General features: G+C 44.3%; 1 protein-coding gene across 1 annotated transcript in view; it reads left to right on the forward strand.

Annotated features, from left to right (window-relative positions):
- The first annotated feature begins 654 nt into the window (after positions 1-654).
- The window catches only part of BCL2 (BCL2 apoptosis regulator), a 95,339-nt gene continuing 69,533 nt past the window's right edge, over positions 655-26,460 (forward strand). The window contains 2 exon segments of the mRNA XM_008492605.2: positions 655-920; positions 922-1,296. Coding sequence (XP_008490827.1) covers positions 711-920; positions 922-1,296 — 585 coding nt within the window. The 5' untranslated portion in view covers positions 655-710.

The raw sequence follows: 26,460 nt of genomic DNA on the forward strand, positions 1-26,460 counted from the left end.
GACTTGAAGCATCAAAGCGGCCAGAACTTAACATTTCTGAAGACTTGCAATGCTTGGGTTTTGTTGTTGCTATTTTTTTTTTTAGAGGAAACTTGACAGAGGAACATATTTATAGTCCAAGTAAGTACTTTACAGAGGAAATTTAGTTTGTGTAACTTAAAAAAAAAAAAAAAAAAAAAAAGGCAGTGTTGAGGTTTCTATCTTAAAGTGCATTGGATTAACGTTCATCCAAGGCTGTGTAGCAAATTGTATTGAATTGCAGTTTTTACAGTGTCTGTTCGTCCGCTTCTTCATGTCCACGGTAGCTCAGCACCTAGGGGAAAATGCACCTGATTTTGAATCAGTATAATATTTTTTAAGATGTATTTCAACAACGAGGAGGAAATGGTCCTGAAGTAAATTTATAATAAGTAATTAAATGTGCACCTGGAAGGAAAGTATTTACAGCATTTTAATCCCTATTTATATCGTGCATCTCAAACTGAGGAGGAAACACTGAGAAGACAAAAGTACCTCCAAGACCCAGAGAACTCCCCCACACCACCATGAATGAAACCGTGCCCGATACAGTAACTGGATTATAATATTTTTGTGTTATTAATTTTATTATCATTGGCTGCTTTACTTTTTTTTTTTTTTTTTTTTTTTTGGGTTCATCCTGCTCCTCTTCTTCCTTTCTCCCTTCCTGTTGCTGCTTCCTCTTGGGAATTATGGCTCACCCGGGGAGAAGGGGCTACGATAACCGGGAGATAGTGCTGAAGTACATCCACTATAAACTCTCCCAGAGGGGATACGACTGGGCTGCCGGCGAGGACAGGGCACCCCTGCCTCCATCTCTCTCTCCTCCTCCTGCTGCTGCGGTTGCTGCTGCTGCTGGGACTTCCTCTGATCACACTGGGCTGGTGTCTCCGCACCCTGAGCCCCCCCGGCTCGGCTGCTGCTAGCCACGTGCCCCCGGCCGAGGGGCTGCACCCCGCGCCCCAGGCCGTCCACCTCACCCTACGCCAGGCAGGGGACGAGTTCTCTCGCCGCTACCAGAGGGACTTTGCCCAAATGTCTGGCCAGCTGCACCTGACGCCCTTCACGGCCAGGGGCCGCTTCGTGGCAGTGGTGGAGGAGCTTTTCCGAGATGGGGTTAACTGGGGCAGGATCGTGGCCTTCTTTGAGTTTGGCGGCGTGATGTGCGTGGAGAGCGTCAACCGGGAGATGTTTCCCCTTGTGGACAGCATCGCTGCCTGGATGACCGAGTACCTGAACCGGCACCTGCACAACTGGATCCAGGACAACGGAGGCTGGGTACGTCCCCCTGTTCCTCGTTCCTTCTCCCAGCTTTGGCCTGCAGCCAGCAGAGCTCTGGGGTGGGCAGCGCCCAGGGGGTTTCTCTCGTGTTGGGGGAAGAAAAGTGTTTGCCTGGGGGTCGTCGGCACTAGCGTGTGCTGAAGCAGTGTAGGCCTTGTGCCAGTTGTCAAGGTTCACTTTATCTCAAGGTGTTATGTTGGAGCAGGTTGGGATGGGGTGAGCAGCTACAGCTTGGGAGGGAACAGAATGAGCAGGGTGCCTTCTGCAAAAAGAGGTTGCCCCTCTCTTACTCCCATCCACCCTCTCCTGTTGGCAAGCTTTGGTCAAGGCAGGGTCCACGGGCAGGGTGGGAAGGGGCTGGGACAGGCATGTCGCAGCAGGTCCCAGGCACAGGAGCAGCGGGGCCCACGTGTCTGTGTGTGTGTGTGTGTCTATGTAGGCATCCCTGCCCTTTTGGGGTGATGGGACAGTCAGGCACATGATGAGCACAAAGTCTGTGTGCTACAGGTGAGCAGGTGGCCATTGGTGCCCACTTCTACAGCTGCGATGGTAGCAGGGTTTTACAGCGTGGGATATGTCTATTGTGAAATATCTGTCTTTGTCTTGAGACAAAACAAAGGTTCCAGGAGCTGTGTCAGTGTGATTACTCTGGAAAAGGAGTATTTGTTGTGATCCGATGGGTGACTGTGTTTCTGGGGTAGAGATCACCTCTGTCTGGGGCTGGCTTCAGCATCATCCAGAAAGGGAAGATTTCCACTTGTGGAAAATGGACAGCTTTCGCACTGGAGGTCAATCATAAGCCTTTCCTTTCTTTCCCTTGCTCTTTGAAAAATAACCACATTGAAATTGGAAGTTGTCTCTTTCCTTTTTTTCCAGTATGAATTGATATACTGTAAAAAAATGTGGTTACAGGCGCTCTCCTGCAAACCGAACCTGTTGTATATGTAAAGCTTATGGTATTAATGCACTGAAGAGAGGAACAGTAAGAGTTATACCAAAGAAAAGACTTTACATATGGGCTGAGAGCTGGCATAAGTCACCTAGAAATGGAGATCTGCGAGTTTGGAGACTGGCAATTTCAGGTCTGGTCTCCTGTGAAATGTCATCAGAGAGCTGACTCAACTGCACAGCACACCTTTAAGAGGCGTGTGTAAAGGAATGTACAGTATACGTTTCCCAGTTAACAAGGTTTGCAAGCCCGGTGTTTGTTAAGCCTTGTTACGTTTAATTCATAGCACTGGATATCTTGCCAAGTCAGTGTTAAGCATAGTAACATGCCATCCACATTGCCTGTCTATGTATTAAAATTGAAGATGCTTCCTTCCCACTGCTGAATAAAGGGTATATGTGTCTGGAGGTCCAGAAGACATCTACATCCTGCTGTAAAGGAGAGACTATGGCTTTGGGGCCCTTTTCTCAGCAGGAGTCAACCACTGTGCACCTCCCAAAGGAGTGCTGCAGGTCCCTGGTTACAAGTCATCTTGGAGGCCAGATTGTTCCTTTGCTGTCCCGTTTCCACCAAGAAGAAAAAAAAAAATCAAGATTCATGGGGCCAGAAGGGGAAGCAATAAATGTGTGCGCACACGTTTGTGTCTGTCTGTGTATTTATGTGTATTTATACGTGTGCGCTTACAAATATGCATAGGTATACAGACACACATAAAATTACTCCAGTGGTAAATGGTTGGGACCACACTTGGGTGTGGAAGACCTATCCCCTGATTCTCTGTTTTGTGGATCAGTACAGAAGGTTTGTCAGTAGTTTTGGTTTTTTTTCATTAAACAGATAACTGGGGGGAAAAGCATCTGCAAAGAGCTCAGGCTTTTGGAGACCTTGGCTGGTTAAAAGACAAGCAGCTAAAGGGTTAGGGATTTTGTGATTGCAGTTCTGGGCTGGGATGCCTGACTTGTGCGTAAGTCCCTCCTCAGGCTGGGAGCCCGCTCGCGGAGCTGGGGCCCTCGGTTTGCTCCAGAGCCAGTGAAGTCATTCTGTTGACTCCAGTGAGCTTTGGATCAAATCCTTAAGTGTGCTAGAGATGTATTGTCCTGTGGGTGTATTGTGTAAAGAGAAACATAAATAATGAATAAAACTGAGAATGTGAAAATACAGGTGTTACCGGGTGTGATTGGCCAGATGAGGCGAGTGCTGGAGCTGTTTCTTGATGGTTAGAAGTAACAAGAAGCTCAGATGGTAAACATTGGCTGCCTTTAAAAGGAAAAGATGCTTTCTATCCATAGCCATGCAGTTGTTTATTGAGTTTTTCTATAAACAAAAGCTTCAGAGTTTGAATGCATGTGATGCCAGTTACTGCCGTCTGTTATTTGTAATGTACACATGGAAGAAGATGTGCAAAATTTTACCCCAGGGTGGTTTTTCCCTGTCTGGTAAATGGCTGGTACTTTTCAGTCATGGGATTGTTACACACAGGAGCAGAAGACTAACATGAAGTTGCAAACACATCTTTTAGGATCCTCTCTCCAGACAGAAGAAACTAAGGATGGCATAGGGCTGTGAATTTTTCCTTTTTTCTTCTTCTGGCTTCTAGGATCTGCCAGTGGAAAAGTCTGTGTATTCACACGGCCTTCAGCTTGACCTGTGCACCATACACCATGTTCCAGCTTTATTAAAAGCATCATAAATGGCTCTTCCCGAGTAGATGATCCCTTCATAGGTGGTGGTGCTTTGTTGGACCTCAGCACAGCTTCATGCAAGGTGTTGCTCTCATGCAAGTTCCTGCAACAAGGGACAGTGCCAGCTGTTGCAGCCTTCTCCTTCTTTATGCTGTGGCTCCCTGGTGTGTTATGGAGTGGTGAGTTTATTAGAGGCTGTGTAATAGTAGAAAAGAGAGCATCAGAGTTAGTCACAAGCACGTGTTACACAGTGAGTAAGTTGGACAGGGTGTACTTTGAGTGGGCCAGTGTCTTCCACTCAGGTCTGAAGTTTGGTTGAAATGCCTCTCTTGTTTATGTTTCTTTTCAATCAGTTCCATAATTTGACAATGTATTACCAGGACATGACTTTTCTATATTGCAGGAAGGAAAGAAACAGGTTGCAAGGTCCTGTAGCTGGTGAAATGTAAATTCTAGGTGCTAGAGATGGCTGTTGATGATGCCTGGAGACTGTTAATACCATTAAGATACCCAGCGTCATGGGTTTGTTCGAAACTCAGAACAGCAACAGATGGAGACTGCCTGTACAGAGACTGTATTATTAGCTTGTGGTTTTGGTGGCAAATAAATGCAGCTTTCAAAGATTTTCGTGTAGGGCAGGATGCTACAATATTGTACTTTGGCCTGATAACATCTTAATTGTGTTACAAAAGATACAAGAGGAGAACCAGCTCATCTCTGCAATTTTGTGGTACTTAGTATAATGTATGCTTTCTGACTGACAGCTTAATGGCTTCATTTCAGTTTTTAGAGCCTGGTGTTTGAGCTGCAGAAGGACTGGCTTGGCAGCAGGCTGTTGCACTTGGCGACTTTTGACTTTGATGTAGGGAACACTGCAGTGATGCAGTCGGTGAGGGGAAATAACTGTGTCTGTCCTGCAGTGACAGGTTCCCTCTTGGGCACACACACAACCTCACGTACATGGCAGCCATGGTCAGCTCTGGCTGCTCCTGGTCCAACATGCGGTGTCCTCCCCAAGCTGCTCAAGAAAAACCAAGAGCATGAGGACTATGGTAGGAGACATAGACTCAGCTGTGCGTGTGTAGACCAGTACATTTTTGATGTAAAGAATGTAAAGAAACACAGGTGAGAGAAGCATTGTGCTGAAAATTCAGACAAGAAAGGGTAATTTAAAGTCACAATATTTACATTTGAACCAGGAATGTGATGGTTATGGGTATTCATCCAATTCTATTCTTTTATTGTGGTCCTGTTCTGTTCAAGAGTTAAGGCCAGATGTGTGGAAGGATTTAGATATCTGAAGTGGACCTTGGGTGTAACATAAGCACTTTCAACCTCAGAGTGCTTGTCTAGCCAGGAGGGTGCCAGAAGTCCCTGGCTTCTCGTTGTTCTTTGCTGAAGCCATCTGGGAGCTGCTTCTGCCTTGAGAGAGGGGAGCTGCTTGGCATGCTATGGGGGATGCCATTCCCAAGAACCTCTGTGTCCTGAAGCCAGCAAGCATCCTCTGGCCAGCCACTGTTACTCAAATGCCATCCTTACGAGCAAGTGCAGATGGGGAGAAGACCCAGCTTTTCCTAGTAGGTCTCTCTCAGGGTAGCAGAATGTTTGCCTACAAAACCTTCTCTGTTGTGGCAGGGGTGTATACACTTACATCTCTGACATCTGAGGAGGCTTTGCCTGCCAGGTGGCTACTGGTTTTGCTGAAGTGTCCTCCCCTTTGGCAACAGGACTCCTCCTTCTGAAGGGCTGAGGTTTCACTTGGTGAAGGAGGATAAATGGGGTTGTGTAATTCCCACTGTCTGATGTGTTTTCTCAGGTGGCTGCTTACAGCCAAATGAATAAATGCTTTTTGGACCAGCAACTAGACCCCAGGTTTCCCTTCCCTGGGGTTGACTGCCCTAATTACTGAGCTTCCTCTTTTTCTTTTTTTTTTTTAATTAGTAAGTCATTAATTCTCTTGTGCTTGGTGCCACACCTTGGAAAGGAAGTGTGGCAAATTGCTGTCTCCCATGATGGTCCTCAGCCCCCTCGTGCAGGTGAGGGATGTCAGATGCTCCTGCCTCCAGGACAGTGCTAGAGATTGTGGACATCAGTGTGACAAGGGGGCCTTTCCAATGTGTGGAGCACCAATCAACACCTCATTCCTTTTGGGCTCTGGAGCTGCTCTCCCAGTAGCCCAGCCAGGCACCTGCCTGCACATTGCTTCTCCTACAAGTCCCAAGAAGATGCCTCTTCCTCCTCCAGCACAGGGTGATGCCTGCTCAGAGCCGGATGCCCTGTGCTGGAGCAGAGGTGCTTATGAGGTTTTGGTTTTTTTTCCTTTGCTGGCAACGTGGCCTTGTAACGACTCAATCCCCAGCGGGGCTAACCCCAAGTCACTGTTTGACTGGTAAAAGGAAGCTGTCTGAAATCCACTCTGTTAAATAAATGAATTGGCAGTTTCAAGTCTTACACCTTCTAGGTCCTTTGCCAGTTTTTGTGGCTTTGTGGGTTTATAATCGAATTCTCAAAATATTATCAAAATATTTCTCTTTTTGCTGTTGTTGAAGAGCAAGAAATCAGTTCTGTGGAGGATCTGTGTCAAAGCAAGGTGTAGAAGATGTAGGTCAGAAAGGGATAATGATTGTGGTTCTTTAGTCCCTTTCATTTATAATGGCTTTCTCCATAACTTGCAACAATGTTGGGTATTTTCTCAGAAGTCTTGTATTTTCATTTATTTGGGTTTTTTTTTGCCTTTTTTATTTTCTTTTTCTTTTTAATATATGTGTTGACCATGACCTTTAAAATTTCAGAACCAGGGGTCTCAGTTATGGAGATGATGTCATTTGCCTTGATCTTGCAAGGAACCATAAAGTTCAAACAGCAATCCTATTAAAAAGTTTTACTTTACTTTCAATATTGAGTAAGAAGTTAGTTCTGTGCTTGCATTAACACAGGCCTCTCTTGAGCTGCTGCGTTAGCTCCACTGGGCAGTAAGTAGCTTAGGTTTTTGAGTGTGTAGCTTGAAATTCAGAGTCGGTAATCCATGAAGAAAATCCAGTTGAATTTCTCTGCCGAGGCACAAGTGTTTCTCCAGTGGCAAACCACAGCAGCTAGCAGGAGAATCTCAAATCCTGGACAACGGTCTGTGAAATTGTATGTGGAGCAGCAGCATCTTCTTAAGGGCCTCACACCAGGCCCTGTGCTTCCTAAGGCAGCACAGGAACTTTTTACAGCATCACCAGCACACGTGAAGGCTTTGTGCCTGATAGAAGCATCCTTGACAAGAGGATCATCTTTTAGCGGACTGGAACCTGGGATAGTGGAGGGAGGTGGATGGAGAAAAAGGAGTGGTGCTGGTGTGTTGCTTTGAAACCTCTGCTGTGGCTTAGGTCTTGGGTGATGGTTTGTGCTGGGTGCACAGATGAGCCAGCCTCATGCTTTGTCACTGCCTCTGGGGGCTGCCAGGCCCAGGGTTTGGACCAGACCGGTTGAAGCAGCAGCTCTCCATACGCCCATCAGAGCTGCCAGCAACTTGGCTGTGTCCTTGCTTTCCCTCTTGCTCTGCATCTGCCTCATCAGGCTGTCCCTCACAGTTTTAGCATCGTGGTTCTACCTGGGGTCTGGTGGGGCAGCAGGCACTCACTCCCTCCTGGGGTATGGATGGCCACAAACAGGGTCAGCAGCCTTAGCAGTGGAGCAACCACAGCCAAAAATGGGGCAACAGGTCTGCTCTGCTGTGGCAAAGTGAATTTTATTTTTTTGGCTGTTGCATTTCTGTTCCTGTCAATGATGGGGGGTCCTGGTGAAGGTGTGGCCGGGCAGCATGAGCCATGCACCCCGTGGCACGCTGGCTGCGTGTGCTCCCCACTCACGCAGAACATGTGCTTGTATTCAGTGGCTGCCTGGTTCTTTGCCTATTGTGTCTCTCCACTTCGTGGAGAGCTGGTGGTCTTCAGATTTCTGCAGACCTTTCTGACCATCCCTTTCCATCACTGCTGCTGGTGCCAGGTGTTGGCCACTGGGCAAGGTACTGGGTGCTGCCACTTGGCCATCAGCCATGGTATGTGCTGGGTCCAGCCCTGCCCACCTCCCTCTCTGCTCTGTTTTATTTTCCTTCAGGCCCTTGGGAGGTTGGAGAGCAGACTTGTTTGGTTTGTTGGTTTGTTTTTTTTGTTTTGTGGGGTTTTTAAAATATTTTTTTTATTAACATCTCGTGGCTGCTCTTGTACCTGCTGATTTAGTAATAAGAAAAACACTTGTTACTCAGTGGCAGCAAAATACTGATTTTCTTTTTCTGAGGGCAGTACCAGCCTGTTTTTATTTCCACTTCATGTATAATAATAGGATGGATGAAGGTGTGCGGTGCCATAAATCTTCTCCTCCCCAGCAGGACAACATCCAGGCCTTCTTGGCAAACATAAATGCTGATGACAGATTTGAGGGATTTTTATTTTACTCTGGCTTTCAGTCTCATTAACAATCTTGATGGCATTTTTTTTAATTTTTTTTTTTTTCTCTTGGAAGACTGAGAACCAGATAACTTTTCCAAATGCAACCTGAAGTCTGGAATTTATTTCTGCTATTTTATCCTAATGTTACTTTGCTGTCAAAAATTATTGTAATATCGACAGAGTTTGCTAAATCCCCCTTGCTGAAAAGTCCCTTGCAGGTTTCTGGATTTTCCAGTTAATGAGTAAGAAAACAAATCTGATTTTTAGAAAATGTTTGCATTGACTTCAATAGGAACAGGGAGAGGCACTTAACTGAACAATTGTACTTATGTTTACTTTGTATATGCGGCAAGAAAATAAGATCAAATGAAAAATCAGCAGGTTTTCAGCTAACAGAGAAAAACAGCCTTTTCTGTAATGCATGAATAACCTTTGGGAGCTGTTTCCATGGGAGAGCTGTGAGTGGAAGTGTACTTAAGTTGCATTGAGGAAAGGTTTAGGTATTATAAGCGTAAGGAAAAACAATCTATATTTACCTTCAAATAAAACTGCTTGGAAGGGACAGTCCATATACCTTGATGGAACAGGGGGTAAATTCAACATCAGCTGCTGAAATGAGATCACCAGGTGATCACCAGGCTAGACCTTTCTCTGGGGAACTGCTATTTCTAAAGTTACCTGTTACACTGCTTCTCCCCCAGAGCACCTGGTGATGGTGACTGGGGATGCTGGGTGGGTAGAGGTACTTTGGTCTCATCCAGGAAGACTTCTTACTTCTGCATGTGTTTTCTATGAGTAAAGGTAATTGTAAACGTGCTTGGTTGTGTTGCTTAGGGCAACCCGCATCACTGAATTGACTGCTGCACTGAACTGGAGGTTTGGTTGCTTGCTACGTTTAGAGTTAGTTAAAAGAAACAGCATCCTTCAGCGCATACATCATTTTTATTGCTATTTCATTTTATTGGGGCATAAAAAGTATTACTCCATTTTGTTGATTGAAAAGGCAGCTCACAGGTTTGGGGGCACTTTTGTGAACTAATTTATGTGCTTGGGCCAGGTACAATAAAAAAATAAAAGGCCTCCTTTTTTCCCACACAGTGATTGAAAGAGTCTGTCCTCAGAGTTGTTTGAGAAAGCAACTGAGAGTCAAAACTTAACTTCCTCTTCTTGGCTTTAGTATTCAATATCCGAATAGACTATAGGGCATATTATTAAAACATCTTCTTTTCAGTTAACTCAAGCTATGAAATGGGTATTCTTGCTAGCTCTGCAGCGTATCAGGTCTGGGTAAAGCATTGTTGCCCACATGCTAGCATAAGTTGGACTGAAGTTTTTTTTTAATTAGGAAAAAAGTCATACAATATTGAACAAAATGTCTGCCTTGGTAATTTAGGGCTTAGAGCAAAATCCAAATCTCCAGCTTTACATCTTGTTGCTGAAGCTTGCTAGCCTGGGAAAGAACAAAGTGAGTCAGACTGTGAAAGTAGCTGAGGGTGAGATTTGAGCGGAGAGGGGAGGTAGAAGAAGGAAAGAAAAAAAAGTGAAATGGAAATTCTACTTAAACCTTTTCAGCTGTGCTGTTCAGATGTGTTTAGCAATGTTTGTGATGGGAAACAGATTTAAAAGATCAGTTTTCAGGTGTTGATTCTAGTTTTTAATATAGGAAAAGGGTGAGCAGTATGAGAAATGGCAACTGAAAATGTTAGTGTTTTCCTTTATGTACCAGCATGGTTTGTGGGGTGTTCCATGAAGGAAACTGTCCTTCCCCTTCCATTCCCACCATATGTAAAAGCTGTCTGAGGCACTTCAGGGGAAGGAGCAAATAACTGCATTACATGCACCTGTAAGAAGTGTTTTCATGCACGTGTATTTTTTTGCTTCCCTTCACAAGCTTCATTAAACGTTCAGCTACAGGCAGAAAAAGTAATTTTAAAAAATAAAAAAATGAATAGCAATCAAGCCCTTGGGCTTGACCATGAGGTTGAAGTTGGTTTTATCTGTCTTGCTGAACTGAGGCTTAGGAGACAAAATTGCTGTTGCATGCACTGCAGAGATCTGCATGAGCTGCTGGAAAATCAGGATAGATCCTTGGACAGGAGGCCAGTGAAATGCCTCCTGTGGTACAGGACAGTTCTGTAATGTGTCTGCAATGTAATAACTATTGCCAACTTTGTCTCTGAAAAACTCCTTTCTTAAGAAAACTCCACACATGTTCAGATTGTGTATTATAAAGTGTCAGAGAGGACCCTGTTTCTTATCTTTTTTCTAAAAAGAAAAGAAAAATAATTCAAAGGCAAATTCAAAGACAGTAGTAAATGAGTTGGAATTTCCATTAGCAGAATAAGATGGTCCATCTTGTAGATTAATAAAATCTGTTAAACTTCTAAAGGACGTACACAGAGCTCAAGTAAAAAATGACATGAAAAAAAATGAAGAATTCCCTCATTCATAATAGAAGCAAATCCTGGATCGTGCTCCAAGTGTCTGCAAATTTTAGCTTCAAGTTGGATACATTCAGAGCCCCTCCCCTGAACCTGTGTGGCAGATCACAGTAGGTCTTGCTGTCTAAATATCTAATCTCCAGTCTGCTGCTGGATGCAAAAGGTCCCTGATGTAACAGAGAGGGAGGCCCAATGCCGGTATTACTTTCAGGTTCCCATTTGACCTGTTCCTTTCTTCATTGCCCAGATCTGCAATAAACAGCAGCACTGCTGTGAAGCCTGGGTGAGGAAAAGGCTTTCCTCCTTGTGGGGCTGGAGTGGGGCAGCCGGGCTCACTGGCAAGGGAGGAAATAAAACCAGTCACTTGAAATGTCAGGTGGCAATCAAGGCTGCAAGTAAATGAGCCAGCCTGGAGTCTGTTCAGGGTTCTGCAGTAGCTCACGGCTGTCTGCAAAAAATTCCTGCAGTAGAAAATTCACGTATTTGGCTCTGGATTGAATGTGTGAAATCCTTGCCTGGTTGGAGTCAGTAGCACTTTTTTTCCAGTATGAACGCGAAAATCGGCGGTATGCAACCTCGTAATAGCAGTCAGTCTGTGGGTAGACACAAAAAGGGATTATAAAGCGTCATACAAAGCCTTGCTTGTAGCAGATGGTTGGGCATGACTGGGCAGTGGTGGAAAACTGCAGTGTGGCTACCTTGGGTTTTGCCTGGAGAGTGCTCCTCAGCTTCCCTGGGCATTCTCGCCATGAGGGGAATGTGGCTCAGCATACTTCAAACATCCCTCTTACAGTGCCTGAGTGGGCCAGGAGTGTCCCACCAGGACCACAGTGGCTTTCAAGAAGTCAGTCCTATTCATCTTTGGCCTGTAAAGCTATGTCCCAGCTCCAGGGGCGAGCTGATGAGCCTCTTTGGTCCTTTAGGACCATAACATGGGGAGTTCCCCCCTCTGCTCTCCAGCCTGGGTAGCACAAGTGGTGGGGAAACCTGTCAAGGCATCTTCTCCTTCCTTTTTTTTCGTGTCTGCTGAAGCTGATTATTTCACAAGGGCATAGCGTCTTTACTTTGCAAGCAGTTGGAACTTTTTGCCTTTCTTCTTGTTATTTTGTTTTCCCCAACGCAGCAAGAGGATGTTTGGGGCATGGTAGGACATCCTGCAGGCTGGGACCTCTGTGGCAGTTTAATGGGCTGAAGGAAAAGGCAGCGCTGGCACGCTGTTAGGCTTTGTAAATGGGCTTAAGGTTTGTTTTAGAAAACTGGCTCTCTTTTTTTTCCCCTCTCTGCTCCCTTCTCTCCCCCCTGCAGACACAAAGACATTCTCACAAACGAAACTGTTTAATTTTAATTACTGGCCTAGAGCTAAAACTGACAGTGGGAGAGGAGCTGTTTGGTTTGCAGACGCTGACAGCTGGAATAAACTACCTGTTCTCTTGGAAGGGATGGACAGCCAGCTTGTTTGGGTTTGAGGACACTTTGATCCCTAAGGAAACTCCTCTCAACAACAACAACAACAAAAAAGAGTTGAACTGTGGCAGCTTGGTGTTACTGACTGCTATTTGTATGTAAGTCTCTAAGGATGGTGGAGAAACACTGTGTGCAGGCATCCCTTGTCTCTGTAGCTCAGATCTTTCTGTTGAGAGCAACTCCTTGTGTTGAAAGGGCACTGTCACCAGCACCTTGGGAGAGATTCGGGGTCCTGCTAAAATAAGTTCCCTTTGACCAAGGTCCCTACTAAACGGGTTTGATGCAAGCTCTTTGGTATAGTTAAAGGGCCAAGGTTCTCAAGACCCTTCCTTGAAGTGACAAAGGCTGGGTGATTAATTAGATATTAAATAATTTTGCAATGACTAGTTTTACCTCTGGCTTCGTAAGAAAGTCAGCCTTCTTATTTTGCCAGTTCTCAAAAGAAAATGGCAGTACTCCCATTTCCTCTTCTCCTCCCTCAGGGCCTGTCACTCTTTTTATTTTTATTTTTTCCTCACAGGGCTATTAGACAACATGCAAATTATTGCTAATAGGACCAGAACAATACTACGTTCCCACTGGGATCATTTGGGTCAAAGCCATCGTGTGCCAGCCCTCAGTGTGATACTAATTTTGACTGGTTCTGCCCCAGGGTTTGGAGGTCAGGTGGAAGGGGGCCATGAAGGGCAGACCTGAGCAGGACCTGTCCCTGCAACCCCCCTTGCCACACCTTAGGCTCCAGCAGGCTGGGCTGTGTCTGGGGACTCTCCTGACGCCCCACTGCCTCAGTGCACTGGCTTCTCACTCTGCTTCTCCTGCAGCCTCTTCAGAAGTCCCTCAGAGAACTCTCCCTGGGCAGAGACCTTGCAGACTGCTTCCCTCCCACTTCTCCTGCCATTCCCAACAAGCATCTTTGGGCTTGAGACATAAGCACTGCGTATCTCATTTTTTGTGTGTGCTCCCACTTGAAATATGGAGATGCCTTGTGGCAAAAGGATAGCTGTGGGGCTGGACTTGCCAGAGGGTGGCTGGCAGCCCTCACCCACCCTGAACTTTGCTGCATACTCTCCAGAGAAGAACAGGTTGGGGGAGCGGTGGAAAGGATGCTCTGTCCCCACAACTCCCTCCTTTGCCCCACACCATTCTTTCTGGAAACCTTGAGAATCCTCCTGCAGAGCGATGTGAGGGCAGTGAACGCTTCAGCATTAGCTCTATAAACTTGTCTGCCACAGCACAAGGACAGGGAGGGATGCATTCAGACCTTGGCCTTGGACTAGTTTCTGTCTCTGCCTATTCTTCAAACTCATGGGATTTTGTCAGTGGGGCTGTCAGGGAGGGGGATCAGGGCATTTGCAAGGCTCATTTTGTAACACCTTTCATAGCTAGGTGCTTGTAACTCTATTCTGTGCCTTGGCTGCACTTCTGGAAGTAGCAAATCCATGAGATTGTATTGTCACCCGAGGTTTTGGTGGATGAACAAAAGGAATACTTTGGATTTTATTAATTATTTCAAGTAGTATTTGTTTTCCTGTTTTCCCCTCTTTTTGACCTAGCCAGAAATTCTGCTAGCCCCCCACTACTATGAACTCTCATGTGCTTACCTTTAAGAGGTAGCAGGAGCCTTGCTGATGACTTTCAGGGAAGCGGGGCTGAGAGAGGGCTTAAGAAGAAAGTGAAAGTCTTTAAAAACAAAAATGCAACAGGGCAGCCTTCTTTCATTTTCCTAACTGATCATAATGCAAAAAGTAAACAGTTGGCACAAATGGCTAATGCAGGTTTGCCAGGGGGTTGATCAAAAACATGCTGAACTCAGCTGTATGTTTTGTACAAAGTTCAATGGGGTTTTGCATCAGACCCATAGGCAACAATACTTTTTGAAAGAAAAATGTCATATAAAAAATAGTGGAAAATTCTCCTATTCTACCTCCTACATGTTTCTATTGTCAAACAGTCACTGATCTTATTTTAGACTTGACCTTCGTGTTCTTTCCACAGCACATAGGCTGAATGACATGTTATTCCAGTTCTCAGACAATATTATGATATATCTGCTTTTATATTTAGCTGTAACTTTTATTCTCCTTATAAACAAACCCACCTAATGCAACCACCACCTATCCAGGGAAAGTGTTTCCATTCCCCTTGGTTTAATTTGGACAAATTTGGCATGAAAACATTCAATAGTTCCATAATAACCTTTGCAACAGGATGCCTGCTGTGCTGACATGCAGGTCTAGAGCAACTTGTACCATGTGCCAGGAAATTGCATTCTTAAGAAAAATCTAGACATAAATTCTGAACAATCAACACTTAAATTTTGAAACGTCTGGCAGCAAGCTGTTATCTGCCTCATGGGTTTTCACTTTAATAGCTTTTTACTTTCTGAACTCTACCTCTCTGTCCTTTATGCAGGCTGTATGCCTCTGGCCCAAGTCAGCTGAGTACTGTACTGCAGAGAGAGGGGTAATTAGTTGTGTCTTTCTTGTTCTTGTTGTTGTGTGCTCCAGCACTGCATCTTGACATGGCAGGGAAATTATTTCTTACCAGAAGAAAGCAGAGCTTAGCTGGAAGTTACACAAAGAGGAGTTCAGCTCTCAGTCAGCATGCATGTGACAGGAGCTTGGTGGGTTCAGCCTTCCCTCCGAGGCTTGAGGGTTGGGAAGGGGATGGGAAGAGAAGAAATACCACTAGAGCCAACTGTCCTAAATCAGCTGGAAGTGTCCTTACCCTGGAACAAGCCAGTTTGCTGAAATATGAGGGTATCAAAGAGTAGGCTGACTCGAAGGTGAGAAAGGTTACCTTGCCTTGAAGTCTTTGAGCACTTGGATCTTGCTGCACATCTCACTGGAAGCGTAGCAAGCAAAGAGCATCAAGTGGATGTCTGTATTCCAGAACTGCTGCTTGGCTGGAAGGCTTCATGATTTTCAGACTTTGCCAAAACTTTAGTTGTTCCCACTTAAGGGAGGAACAGCATGGCTGGAACACCTTCATGCAACTCTCTGCAAAGACCCTGTAGATGTGGGTTCTTTAGTATGTCCTCTTCTATGAAGACAGGCCAAGAGAGTTGGGGTCGTTCAACCTCTGGAAGAGAAGGCTCCGAGAAGACCTTATAGCACCGTTCCAAAACCTGAAGGGGTACTGCAGAAAAGCTGAGGAGAGACTTTTTACAAGGACATGTAGTGATAGGACAAAGGTAAATGGCTTTAACCTGGAAGAAGGTAGATTTAGGTTAGACATTAAGAAGAAATACTTTAGTGTGAGAGTGGTGAGACACTGGCACAAGTTGCCCAGGGAAGTTGTGGCTGCTGCCTCCGTGGAAGCAGTCAAGGCCAGGTTGGATGGGGCTTGGAGCAACCTGATCTAGTGCGAGGTGTCCCTGCCCATGTCAGGGCAGTTGGAACTAGATGATTTTTGAGATCCCTTCCAACCCAAGCTATTCATTGAATGTTAACATTGGCAAAAACAGGGTGGTTGTAGACAGACACAATTGCATCTGTGAGCTTTGCCACTAGGAGATTGCAAGAAAAACTGACAAAACACACGTGGCTCTCTGGGACAGAAAAAAACCCACTGGCTTTTGTGGGAAGTTCAGTAAAGCAAGCAGGCAACTTAATCGGCAGGACATTAAATGGAATTCTAGGAGGAGGCTGGGACGGGGCGGGGGTGTTCTCTGGATGTGAACTTGACGCAAAATGAAGGGCTGCAAAACCGTGTGAACTGAACCCCACCAGGGAAGGCTCACTACAGCGTGAGCCAGGAAAAATTATAGAGGTCTATAAATAGCTAAATAGAAAATTGAATGCATTTGTTGTGTGTGTGTGTTGATGCACACATGTGTCTATGAGGTCATGTGTGTAAAAGAAATACAGTAGTACTTCATGTGTTGGGTTTTATTTAAGTACTGGAAAATGGGTTGGTTTTTTTTTTTTTCTTTCCTAGAGACAGTACATTATGTTCTGTCCTTAGGGCCAAAAACACAAAGTGCCTATTTTCATGAGGAATCCTACAGAAGGAGGAAGGGAAAGTATTATGCAGTGTAGCAAGGGTATAGTAGCCATTCCACAGTGATTACACATCCAAGCAAAGCCTGCACTAGAAAACTCAAAAATATATTAGAAGCGGAAAACAAGATGTGTGAAGTATTTCCTATTCCCTCCCCACACTTAATGACAACCAAGCAAGTGGGGCGGTTATGGAGTTTAAATTTAACCCCTTGTATTTGATAATGACTGTATTTTAGTGGCTGGCAGCAAGCGTGTTATGTACACATAAGATTAAAGACTTCCTCCACATATTAATTTTGCTCTCTCAAAACTTTCAGTTATTCTGAGTTAAAATAGTCCAGACACAAACCAGAAATGACTGGAAGCACTAAATAATGCAGTTGATGTTCAGGAATTAAGGTAGCTGAAATGAATCCCAGCCTGAGTGGCTACTTAATTGAAGTACAAAACTGGTTTTAGTTTTATACCAACAATTTGTGATTCAGTTCTGTTACCTTTTAATACCTTTCATTCATCTTGCAATTGTCAAATGATGAATGAAATTAGTCTTCTGAAAAAAAAAAAAAAAAAAAAAAAAAGGCTTTTTTCATGCAGAATTGAGATGAATTAAAGAATCTGTACAGTTGTTCAGTTTGATTTAAGAGCAAGACGCAAGCTGGAGCGTAATGCCCTCATACCACGAGGGAATCAAATTTATATTCAAGTCTCCTTTGCTGGCTTTTTTAATCATTTATGATAACATCAGTAGCTTGGTAAATGATGTAATGGGAGTTAAATCAGGATGACCAACATAAACATCTGTCAGTGCATGTGAACATTTGATGTATGACCCCAGGGCCCAGTGCAGCAGTCAGTATCTTGGCAAACAGTCCCCGGACGTCAGCGTCACTCGAGGTTGCAGGATCACACTCTGGATAGAATACATCCCATCCACTCTCTGCTGTTAGCCAGGAACTGGCTACGTGATCTGGCTGCTGGTGGGTGTCGGGTGTATCACTCGGCAGCGTGTCCCTCACAGGGGGCAGAAGTCACCCCAGTGATGAGGCTCAGGGCAAGGCACCCGCATCGCTCTGCTTCTCCCAGTGAGCCTCAGCTGGTGTCAGGTGATGAGGAGGTTTATGCCGTTCCTCCAAAGAGCAGGAGACTTTTGTAGAGACAACTGACACCGTCCTGGGTAGCCATGAAGACTGAGAGTCACAGTCTGATTGTTACCCAGATGCCAGCCTGTGTGACCTTAAATAGCAGATGAATCGTTTCCTAGGCTTGGATTATACTGATGTTATTTTCATTCAAAATTACCTTGTCATCATGTTCTTGCATGGATTTGTAATTTTTGGAAAACAAGCTGGCTAGTATGTTCATGTTCCTCATTACTTTTTTTTTTTTTTTTTTTTTTTTAAATTAGATTCATATGGGAAGCTCATAGTATCTAATACAGACAAATGTGTCAGTTATTGAACATGTATGTCCTCTGCACAAATGGACAGAAATGATTTGAGAAAAAACATGTGTTGTTCCTCAGCAGAGGAAGCACAGAGCTAAGGGAACTCTGCCTGAGATGTTTTGGATTAAATTGTTCTTTGAAGGCAGAATCTTTGTTTGTGAAGGTAACACAGGTGAGAAATGCTGCAGTGAGGGGTGCACGGGGGCAGATGGTTCTGGTTCCCTTCTCATTGACAGAAGCCTCAGCCCATGGAGTGGCTGGACAGGAAAACCGTGCTTGGTCCCGTGTGCCCCATGACCCTGAGAGGAGCTTTGCTTTAACATGTGGAGGGAAAACTTTTCCCATTCATACTACATCCTTGTTGTTTTAAAGACGATTGTTTTCACAAAAGAAATAGGGCTATTTAGCTATTTTACTCCTTTTTTAATCTCTTCAAGGTACTGCACGCTTATAGTTTACTTCAAAAGAAGTCTTATCTCACTCTTGAATAAGTACATGAAGCTGCAAAATGTAGACATCTTATTGCCATGACTTTTCAAAAGAGAGCTGGCAGCATCACTCGTTTTGTGTTTTTTTTTAATATGAATGTAACCTAAAGCCTGTTTGCAACAAGAAAGAAGTTATATATTCCACAGTTATTAGGATTTTTAGAGATGAAATACAAGCCATTTCATGAATGCCATGTAAGCTCTGTTTCTTCAAAATAAATTTATAGAAAGACTTCAAGCAAAAAGATTTTATCTCTTTAAAGAGGCACTACTAACTTTTTTAAAGTTGTCAGACTTAGCTGGCTATGTTAAAATTAAGGATGCCAGAACAGCATACAGTTATTCTACATAAAAGGAACACTGAAGAAATGAACCACCTCTCCTCACCCACAGATGTGTGCACGTGTACCACACATGCCCAATTTGGTTTGTACAAAGTATGCTGTCAAGTGAATGCTGTCACGTTCCCTGTTTAATCAGTTTCCTCTTTTATTTGCGTGCAGTTGTATATAAAAGAAATTCTGCTAATAAAGTTAGGCTTTTTAATAATTAATTAAAAAATTATTAGAGTTGAAGGGGAAAGTTGTTCCTTTAAATGACTGAGCCAAGCAGGAAAAAAATCTGGGGAATTAGAGGGTGAAATTCACTTCTTACCTACATGTGTTGAATATTTAAATGCGATGTTCAGACCTAAAAATTAGGCATGTTCATACCTACCATCTCTGTTTGGGATCTCTTTTACCCTCTGTTTGAATAAATTTTCTTTGTTCTGAATTCATGCTTTCTTATGCATTAAGATAGGGTAGGTGATTTTTTTTTTTCCTGGTCTTTCCATATACCACGTCTTCCCAAGACAGGCCAAAAAATTCTAGCTGTTTTTTTTGTTGGTTGGTTGGTTTTTTATTTTTGTTTTTGTTTTTTCCCCATCAGTGATTTCCATCTTCTCTTCAGGCTATGCTCTTCAAAGTAGCCTGGCAGCATCCCTGAAAAATTGTCATTATTTCCAGCTGGGTGCTGGGCTGGAAGGGGTAGGACCAGGTAGGGCAGGGCCTTTTCTCCAGGAGAGCAGAGATACTGAGCAGCTCCCTTGCAATCACCATTTAAATAAGCAAACAAATGAAAGGGTGCCGACCAGTCTGTCTGACTGACATTTGGAGGCTGTGGGAGGGAGGGATGGTGTGACTGAGTGGGTGGGTGGGCAGGGTGTGGGACTGGCTGGGCTTCTGCCCTCTGGGTGGTTGCGCTTGTGCCCTGGGAAAGTGCTTGCAGTGGGTGTTTTATTTTGTGTTTTCCCTCCTTTCTCTTGTGCAACAAAACAACTACCAAGGGCCTGGATTTAACAATGTGTTTAGACTCGAAACTTCCCTTTGAAATTGCTGTCAACACTTTCCCAACATTCAGCTGAAGCTGTGAAACCAGAGGGCATGGGGATGCTGAAGCAGAGATGAGAGCCTGTGCATTGTACTGACTCCGCTCTCCAGAACTGTCCACAGGGCCCCAGAAAGCCTCTTTCTATTAATGAGAACATTTCCTTCCACTGCTTTGCTTTCCAGAGGCAGCCTAACCAGCTGTGACCTGCATTTCCAGTATTTGCTGGGGACTGGTTTTGCAAGTGCTGCTCAGAGGTTGTGAGGAGGAACACAAACACCTTTCCATTTTGGGGAGACTCAGCTGGGGTGGTCTGCACTTTTCCCATGAAAGCTGGTATGTTTGCCTGTGATTTGCATGTGTACCATCCCTGGGGATGCTGCCTTGAGCTTTGCCTCTTGTCCTCCTGAAGCCACTCTTGAATGAGTGGAGCATCACCACCCAAGTGACTTGAGTGTGATGGTGCCACTTAGATACAACTGAAACCCAGAAGGTGATAGAGCCATGAGGAGGATGGAAGATAGCTCTTGTCAGATAGGTTGCTGTGGTCAGGAAATCCAAGGATATTTGGAGGTCAGTCTGGCAGGTGTGATCAGGAATTCCTTGGTCATGGGAATGTGTCATCTCATTTCTTGAGCCGTAACGGCCTTAATCCACGATCATATGAGCTGATTCAAGTGTAACCTCTGGGCAGAGTTTGATAAGTCCCAGAAGAGTCATTGGGGTGTTTTTATCATGTGGAAAAGGATATTGTCAGTGACAGAGGGAGTCTGGACGTCGTGGACTCCATGATTTTCTTGCAGGAATGGACAAGTGAAAGCTGGCTGTGGCCTGCAGGCAAATAAACAGTTTGATGCTAGGTATGGTACCAGTAGATGGTGCTGAAGATAGCACAGTTCCCAGGTTTTGCAAGGGGGACCCATTAAGACTTCTTCTTTGGGGGCATTTTACTACCTTCTTGCATGCCAATGTTTGTATGGAGGTCGTATCATCAACTTGGTGCAACCTGGGCTTTAAAGTCTAAGCCAGACTCATTATCGAGTATATCACAACTTCAGTTTCTTCTTCTAAACTGAAGATGTTCCATGTTTCAAACTTTAGCGTGTTGCTATTATAAAATTCCCTCTACTAAGCGTGCTCTGAAACTGCTTACTCGCTGGCAGTAAACAGCATTATTTTAGCAGCTTATCATAACACCCAACAGCTGCTCATTTCCAGTGAAAGGTCAGTGTTTATTGGCCTCCTGCTATTGCCTCTGTGCTCCTCTGTCATGCACTGCTTTTGTCTCAGAAGGTCTGCACTCCTTGTGGGCATGATCCCAGTCCCAGCAGATTCTCACTTGACCTTGGTACACTTCAAGTCAGATCTGAAGCTGTCTTTTTACGCCTTGGGTTGTGTTATACTTGCCTCAGGTCAGAAGTGCTGGAATTCATAATTGAGTAGGCCATGGCTGTTCTCTTTTCCATTCAAGGTAGGAAGCCACCTGTATGGGGAAAAATAAAAAATAAAAAAAATTTGAGGTTGTTTTGTGAAAAACAGATTCTATATTTTACAAGTTCAGGCGTGAGCGATCTCCCATTTCTAGCTTGATGTGCTTTTAATGTTGAGTCTAAATCAGGCCACAGGAAAAGGATAGTCTGTCTTCAAAGAAACAATTAGGCTGATTGCATTCTTCAGATTCGTGGAAAACATCTGTGGGTGTAGCAGTAACTCTCAAGCTTTCTTCCATACTAGCATAGGAGATGTGGGTGCAGGCTGGATACTTCTGCCGTGTGGGAGTTTGGAGCAGAGGCTTAGTAGGTCCGGTTGGTGCAGTTACCAACAGAGCTGTAGAGGTGGCACCTTTTAGAAGTGCGTGAGCCAGGGGAAGCGGACAGGAGGACAGGCATCCCACATCCTCTTCATGCAACTCCTAAGCCTCAATGGGTTTTCATGGACGGCAACCACATTTCACAGAGGCATGAATATGTTCTTTTTCATGCTGCCTCCCCATTAAGAAATGGTTTCTTTGGGTATGGGATTATCATACCTTTGATTGGAATGCAGCCTTACCTGTACTAATGCAGCCTATGGGAGGCATGCCTTGTCCATTTATTATGCATTCACAAACCTTTGTGGGATATTTCAAATGCAAGGCTAATCCTGCTGGATTAAGAAAGATCATCAGAGAGACAAGAGTAGGAAAAGGAAGTATTGTCTTAAAATGTGTGAGTTGTACTTAGCTGTTCAGTATGTCTTCTCACTGTTCCTCCTGCAATATACTTTTAGAATGAAAGTAAGAACACATTACTCTAGTTTTCATGTACTTGCTTCCAGGTTAATTTTTGTACAAGAAAACTGAACTTAAATGCAAAATAAATATTTCCATATGAAGATACCGTTTTGTGTGTGAAAAGGCATGTTTGTGAGGCATCAGACTGATAAGCCATGAAATTGCTTGTGATGTGGTTGTATCAAAGCTGTAAGGTGGTACCAGGCGGAAAGCTCCACAGAAACCTTTTGGAAAATCCATGGTGGTTCTGCCAGCAGAGCCTCTGCTCTGTGATCTTTAAGATTTTATACTAACCTTCTAATTTCCTAATATACAGCTCATCCAGGACAGTTAGTTAATCTCTACTGTTAATATTTGGTACCCAGTTACCTGCATGTAGGTGACTAACATATCCCACTGGTCTATAGCTTGGCATTTTTGATAGTACAGCTTTCCCAGGATTTCTCTGCTTGTGTTATCCAGAAACAGGTATGGAGGAGCAGCTGTTCCTGAACAAATATGTGAACCAGTGATATTTTTTTGGAAAGAGGCTGTGCAGCCTCCTGTGTATGGCAGTGTAGGAGGTTTTGGCTAAAGAGGATCAAATCACTCTCTCTGCAGAGTGTTAGTACCAACTCAGCAGAAGAGTTCAGAAATAGCAGCTCATCAGTAATCCCACATCAAGCCAAGCTCTATTCATCCAGTGGGCTGTGTGGATGGGCTGCAGGGCTTGCTTTGGGGCTTCTGAAGATCTGTCTTCACAGTTTTTTTTTTTTTACTTAGTGGTTGTATGAACGGTGAGTTCAGAAACATTTAGCTTGGCAGACAAACTGAACAAGCTTTGTTTAAATAGGTAGAAGAGGCTATTTGATGTTTGCAATTGTCAACAAATTATGTTGAAGATACATTTTCAGCAAAATGTTTGAAAATTTTATCCTGCTTCAAAACACTAATTCTTAGATCAGAGTTGGTTTGAGAATATTAAATATCCAGGGGTACAAGTGCTTGTTTGTGAAGTTCTGCAGTTTGGTTTGGGCAGGCAACCATTTGCTGGCTTGCCAATGGTAACAGAAGTTAATAGCTGGGCCTTGCAAAACCATGTATTTCTCTTCTTCTGAGAAGCTCCAGCCCTTTCAGCAAAGAAAAAACAATTAGCAGAGATCTTCATTGTTTTGGTGTTACAGATTTCGTCGGCACTTGGAAAAGGAATAATGTTCATCATTTAAAACCTATTTGCTCTTCCAGCACAGGCCAGTTGGTGCTTCTGGAAGAGACTCTCTTTGTGTGTGTGTCCAGACAGGTCCTGTAGCCCTTCTGCTGTTTTAAAGCTGAAAAATACAAGAAATAATTTTGAATGGTGTAGTGAAATGAGGCAACCAGGTGCCACTAATTACCAGGCAGTGGGCATGAGCTTGTGTTAAGCCCACCTGTGCCTGATTAGGGCGGGCCCCAACTGCACACGAGCAGGACTAGGGGGCCAATAAAAGGTGAGGCTTGAAGCCCAGGCTCAGCTCAGTCCTGAGCAAGCCAGCAGAGAGGTCAGTTGGATCTGGAGCAGTAGCACTGAGCCAGGCTGACCAGTCCTGAGGGCAACAGACTCAGGGCACTATTTGTGCACTTCTGCTGGAACACCTGTTGGACCTTGGAGCGCCATGCCCTAAGAGAGGTTCGTCTTGCTACATCCGGTATGCATTTTATCTCATTTTCATTATATCTTCCTTCTGTCCAGGCTGTGATGCTTTTGCAGATGCTGAGGACTGCTGAGGGGCAGCTGCTGAGCCTCCCCAAAGCTGCTCCCTCTTGCTCCAGGCTGCAGCAGTGGTCAGACCCTGCAGGCTGCACTTGTGCCTGAAAAGCCAAGAGTATTTGTGTGGCTTTTTTTTTGCAGCAAATGCCAATTGATATTTCAGTATAGTACTATGTGTTGCTCTTTCTGTCTTTGGGGGTGTGAGTTACTGACGCTAAGGAGGCTTTCTTGTTTATTGTTCCCTCTCTCACTCACTTTCACATGACTTTTTATTGAAGGCCCCAGCACTTCTCAGGCAGAGTGTTAGATTCAACATTCTTTTTAAATTAAATGTACTGGGGTGACCTGATCTTATGCTAGCTGGTTGACCACAGGAATGGGAACCACGATACTCTGTAATCTAGCTTAATGTTAATTCACTCTTTGACCTTAGGCAAACAACTTAGTTGCTGCAAAATGGGAATGACAATTCCTTTGAAATGGTGACAGAAAATTGAACAAATAAGCAAGTTTTACTCTGTGTGGGTGAGACAGTCTTATTTTCAAAGGGTCTTAAGAGCTTCCATTCTTTCAAATGACTTCTGAGTCAAAGGATGTATCACAGGCTTCTGGATCACCTAGGACTTACCATATTTTCCTATACCGATGCCCATAACTCATCTTTCTGTTATGTGTGGGGTTTTGTTGGTTTTGGAGGGTTTTTTTGTCCCAGAATGGAGTGAGGGTTTCGTGCCTTACCTCCAGTAGCCATGCCATCCACCATCTTATACTTTGTGGTATGCTGGATGGATGGACATTACTTCCTCTTCAGGCAGAAATATGACACTTGGTTCCATGATGTATTTTTATAGTTTTGAAATAGTGTGCCTTTATTCTAAACGATGGCATTACTGAACTCAGTGCAGCAACGGCTTCATCTGCTGCCAGTGAGTTTGCCTCCCTGGCTTTGCCTGAAATTTCCCTTGAAGCTCAAAGCAGTCCACTTGCTGTTTAACATCCTGATGACAAAGCACCTCATGACAGCAGAGCAACTTTTCAAGTTTTTAATTTCTCAATGGTGTTTTTTAAACTTTGAAGTGCCATTTATTTTAACACCTGGTATATTTCAGGCCACCCTTTTATTTGGTGGGGAATAGCATAAATGTGTATTAGAGGCAGAAAAGCCTGAGAAAATGGTTAGGAGTTATTCCCAGAATGTAAATAATTTCCTAAATTTTGAGCTCTACATGTCTGATATGTTTTCAATGGCCTTCCAGAGTGCAAAATGAAACTCAGTGTGGCATTTAACCAACAGTTTACAGAGGTGCTAGTTATTCCACTTGGCTATATTTAGGAGTCCAGGAAACAACAATGACAAAAAAAATAGTGAAACATTCTTGCAAAAAAAAAAAAAAATTAAAGGAACAGTTTCAGCTATAAAACTGATGTCTGCAGCAAAAAAACCACAGCTGCTAAGTGTTACCAAATCATAATAATTGTGACAGAGTTACATCCTGATCTTTCTGTGAGACATCTTCATCCGTGTGAAGGCCTCTTGATTTAGACAGGGCCCTGCAGCAGCAAAGAGGTTTATGTTAGAGGGTCCTGGTAAAACTGGACTGCTTGTGTAAATCAAGGCATATTTTTGCATTCCGAAGGGTGCAAAAGTCATGTAAGGGGACTGAGAGGCAAGATGTGTGAAGAAACCTTTATAGCAGAGACTGCACTCGTGAAGTCTCAACTGGATGCTGTGCCCTGCTTCAAGCTAAAAAGCAGTCGATGAATATGAGAGGGAGCCCAGAGGACTCCCCTGTCCCCAGGACTCCCCTGGGGGAGCATTTTCCATGAGGAAAACCAGAGCAAACGCTACTTGTTTGGTTTGTGAAGGTGTGCAAAAGGTTTAGGGGATGGCAGGGTAATTCTTCAAATGAGCCAGAAGCAGCTACAGGGCTTGAAGGGGGTAGGAAAAGAGCAGAAGCGTCAAACATACTTGAGGGACCACCTCTAGTTTAATGAAACCTTACCTAGTAAAGACAAGACGGTACAATTAAGGTAGGTAAATGGACATAGTCCCTCTCCAGGAAATAAAGTAGGTAAAAGTAACTTAAACTGACATTTTGCACTCTGCCTTATGAAGTGATGTAACTTTTACCAACCTTTAAAACACTGATTGTGAATGAGTCAGTGTTTCTCAAGGGCTTTGGTCAGCTGTTCCCATTTACTGGTCTGGAATCTCACTTTTATCATCCAGTCTCCCAGAACTTCCCCCTCGTGTGTTTAAAACCGAAGTTACCATTATTATACTGAGACCAGAAATTGACTGTGATAGATGCTACTTAAGTATATGGGGAGGCAGAGTTACAGTGTATGGGGAGGAAGAGTTACCTGCTTTTGCAGGTCTGTGGTTGAATTGCTCTCCTGCTACAGTGCTCTTCACTAGGGCTGTGATTTCTCATCACACCACGTTTATAACCCCAGCATGAATGCAGCTGTATCATCAAAAAAGGTGGTGGTTTTTTTGCTGCAAGAAAGTGCTAGAGAGCGTATTGCTGCAAGCTTCCTTCCTTAATCCCCACCCTCCCCCAGGATAAATGGTGATGAAGCTGCCTCGGTTAGGCTGGTCAGCTGTTCCTAGTGCCGACCCGGCCTCGGCCCAGGGCTGCTGTAAACACAAGCTGCATTGCAGATTAGAGAGCACCCACTTGAATAGGAGCATCAGCGGGCCCGGGCTGGGCACAGACGCTGTATTGTTAGGAAGGGGAGGGAGCTCGTCTCGCAGGGCTAGTCTCAACATCCTCTGCCCCTGCCAAAGGGAGAGAGCCTGGGAACGACTGTGTTAAAGGGTGGGTTGACATTTAGCTCTCGTGTTTCTCCTCGACGAGTTTTTTGCTGCTTTCCGACGACGGTGATT

This window comes from Calypte anna, chromosome 2 (assembly GCF_003957555.1).
Source record: "Calypte anna isolate BGI_N300 chromosome 2, bCalAnn1_v1.p, whole genome shotgun sequence".
Lineage (NCBI taxonomy): Eukaryota > Metazoa > Chordata > Aves > Apodiformes > Trochilidae > Calypte > Calypte anna.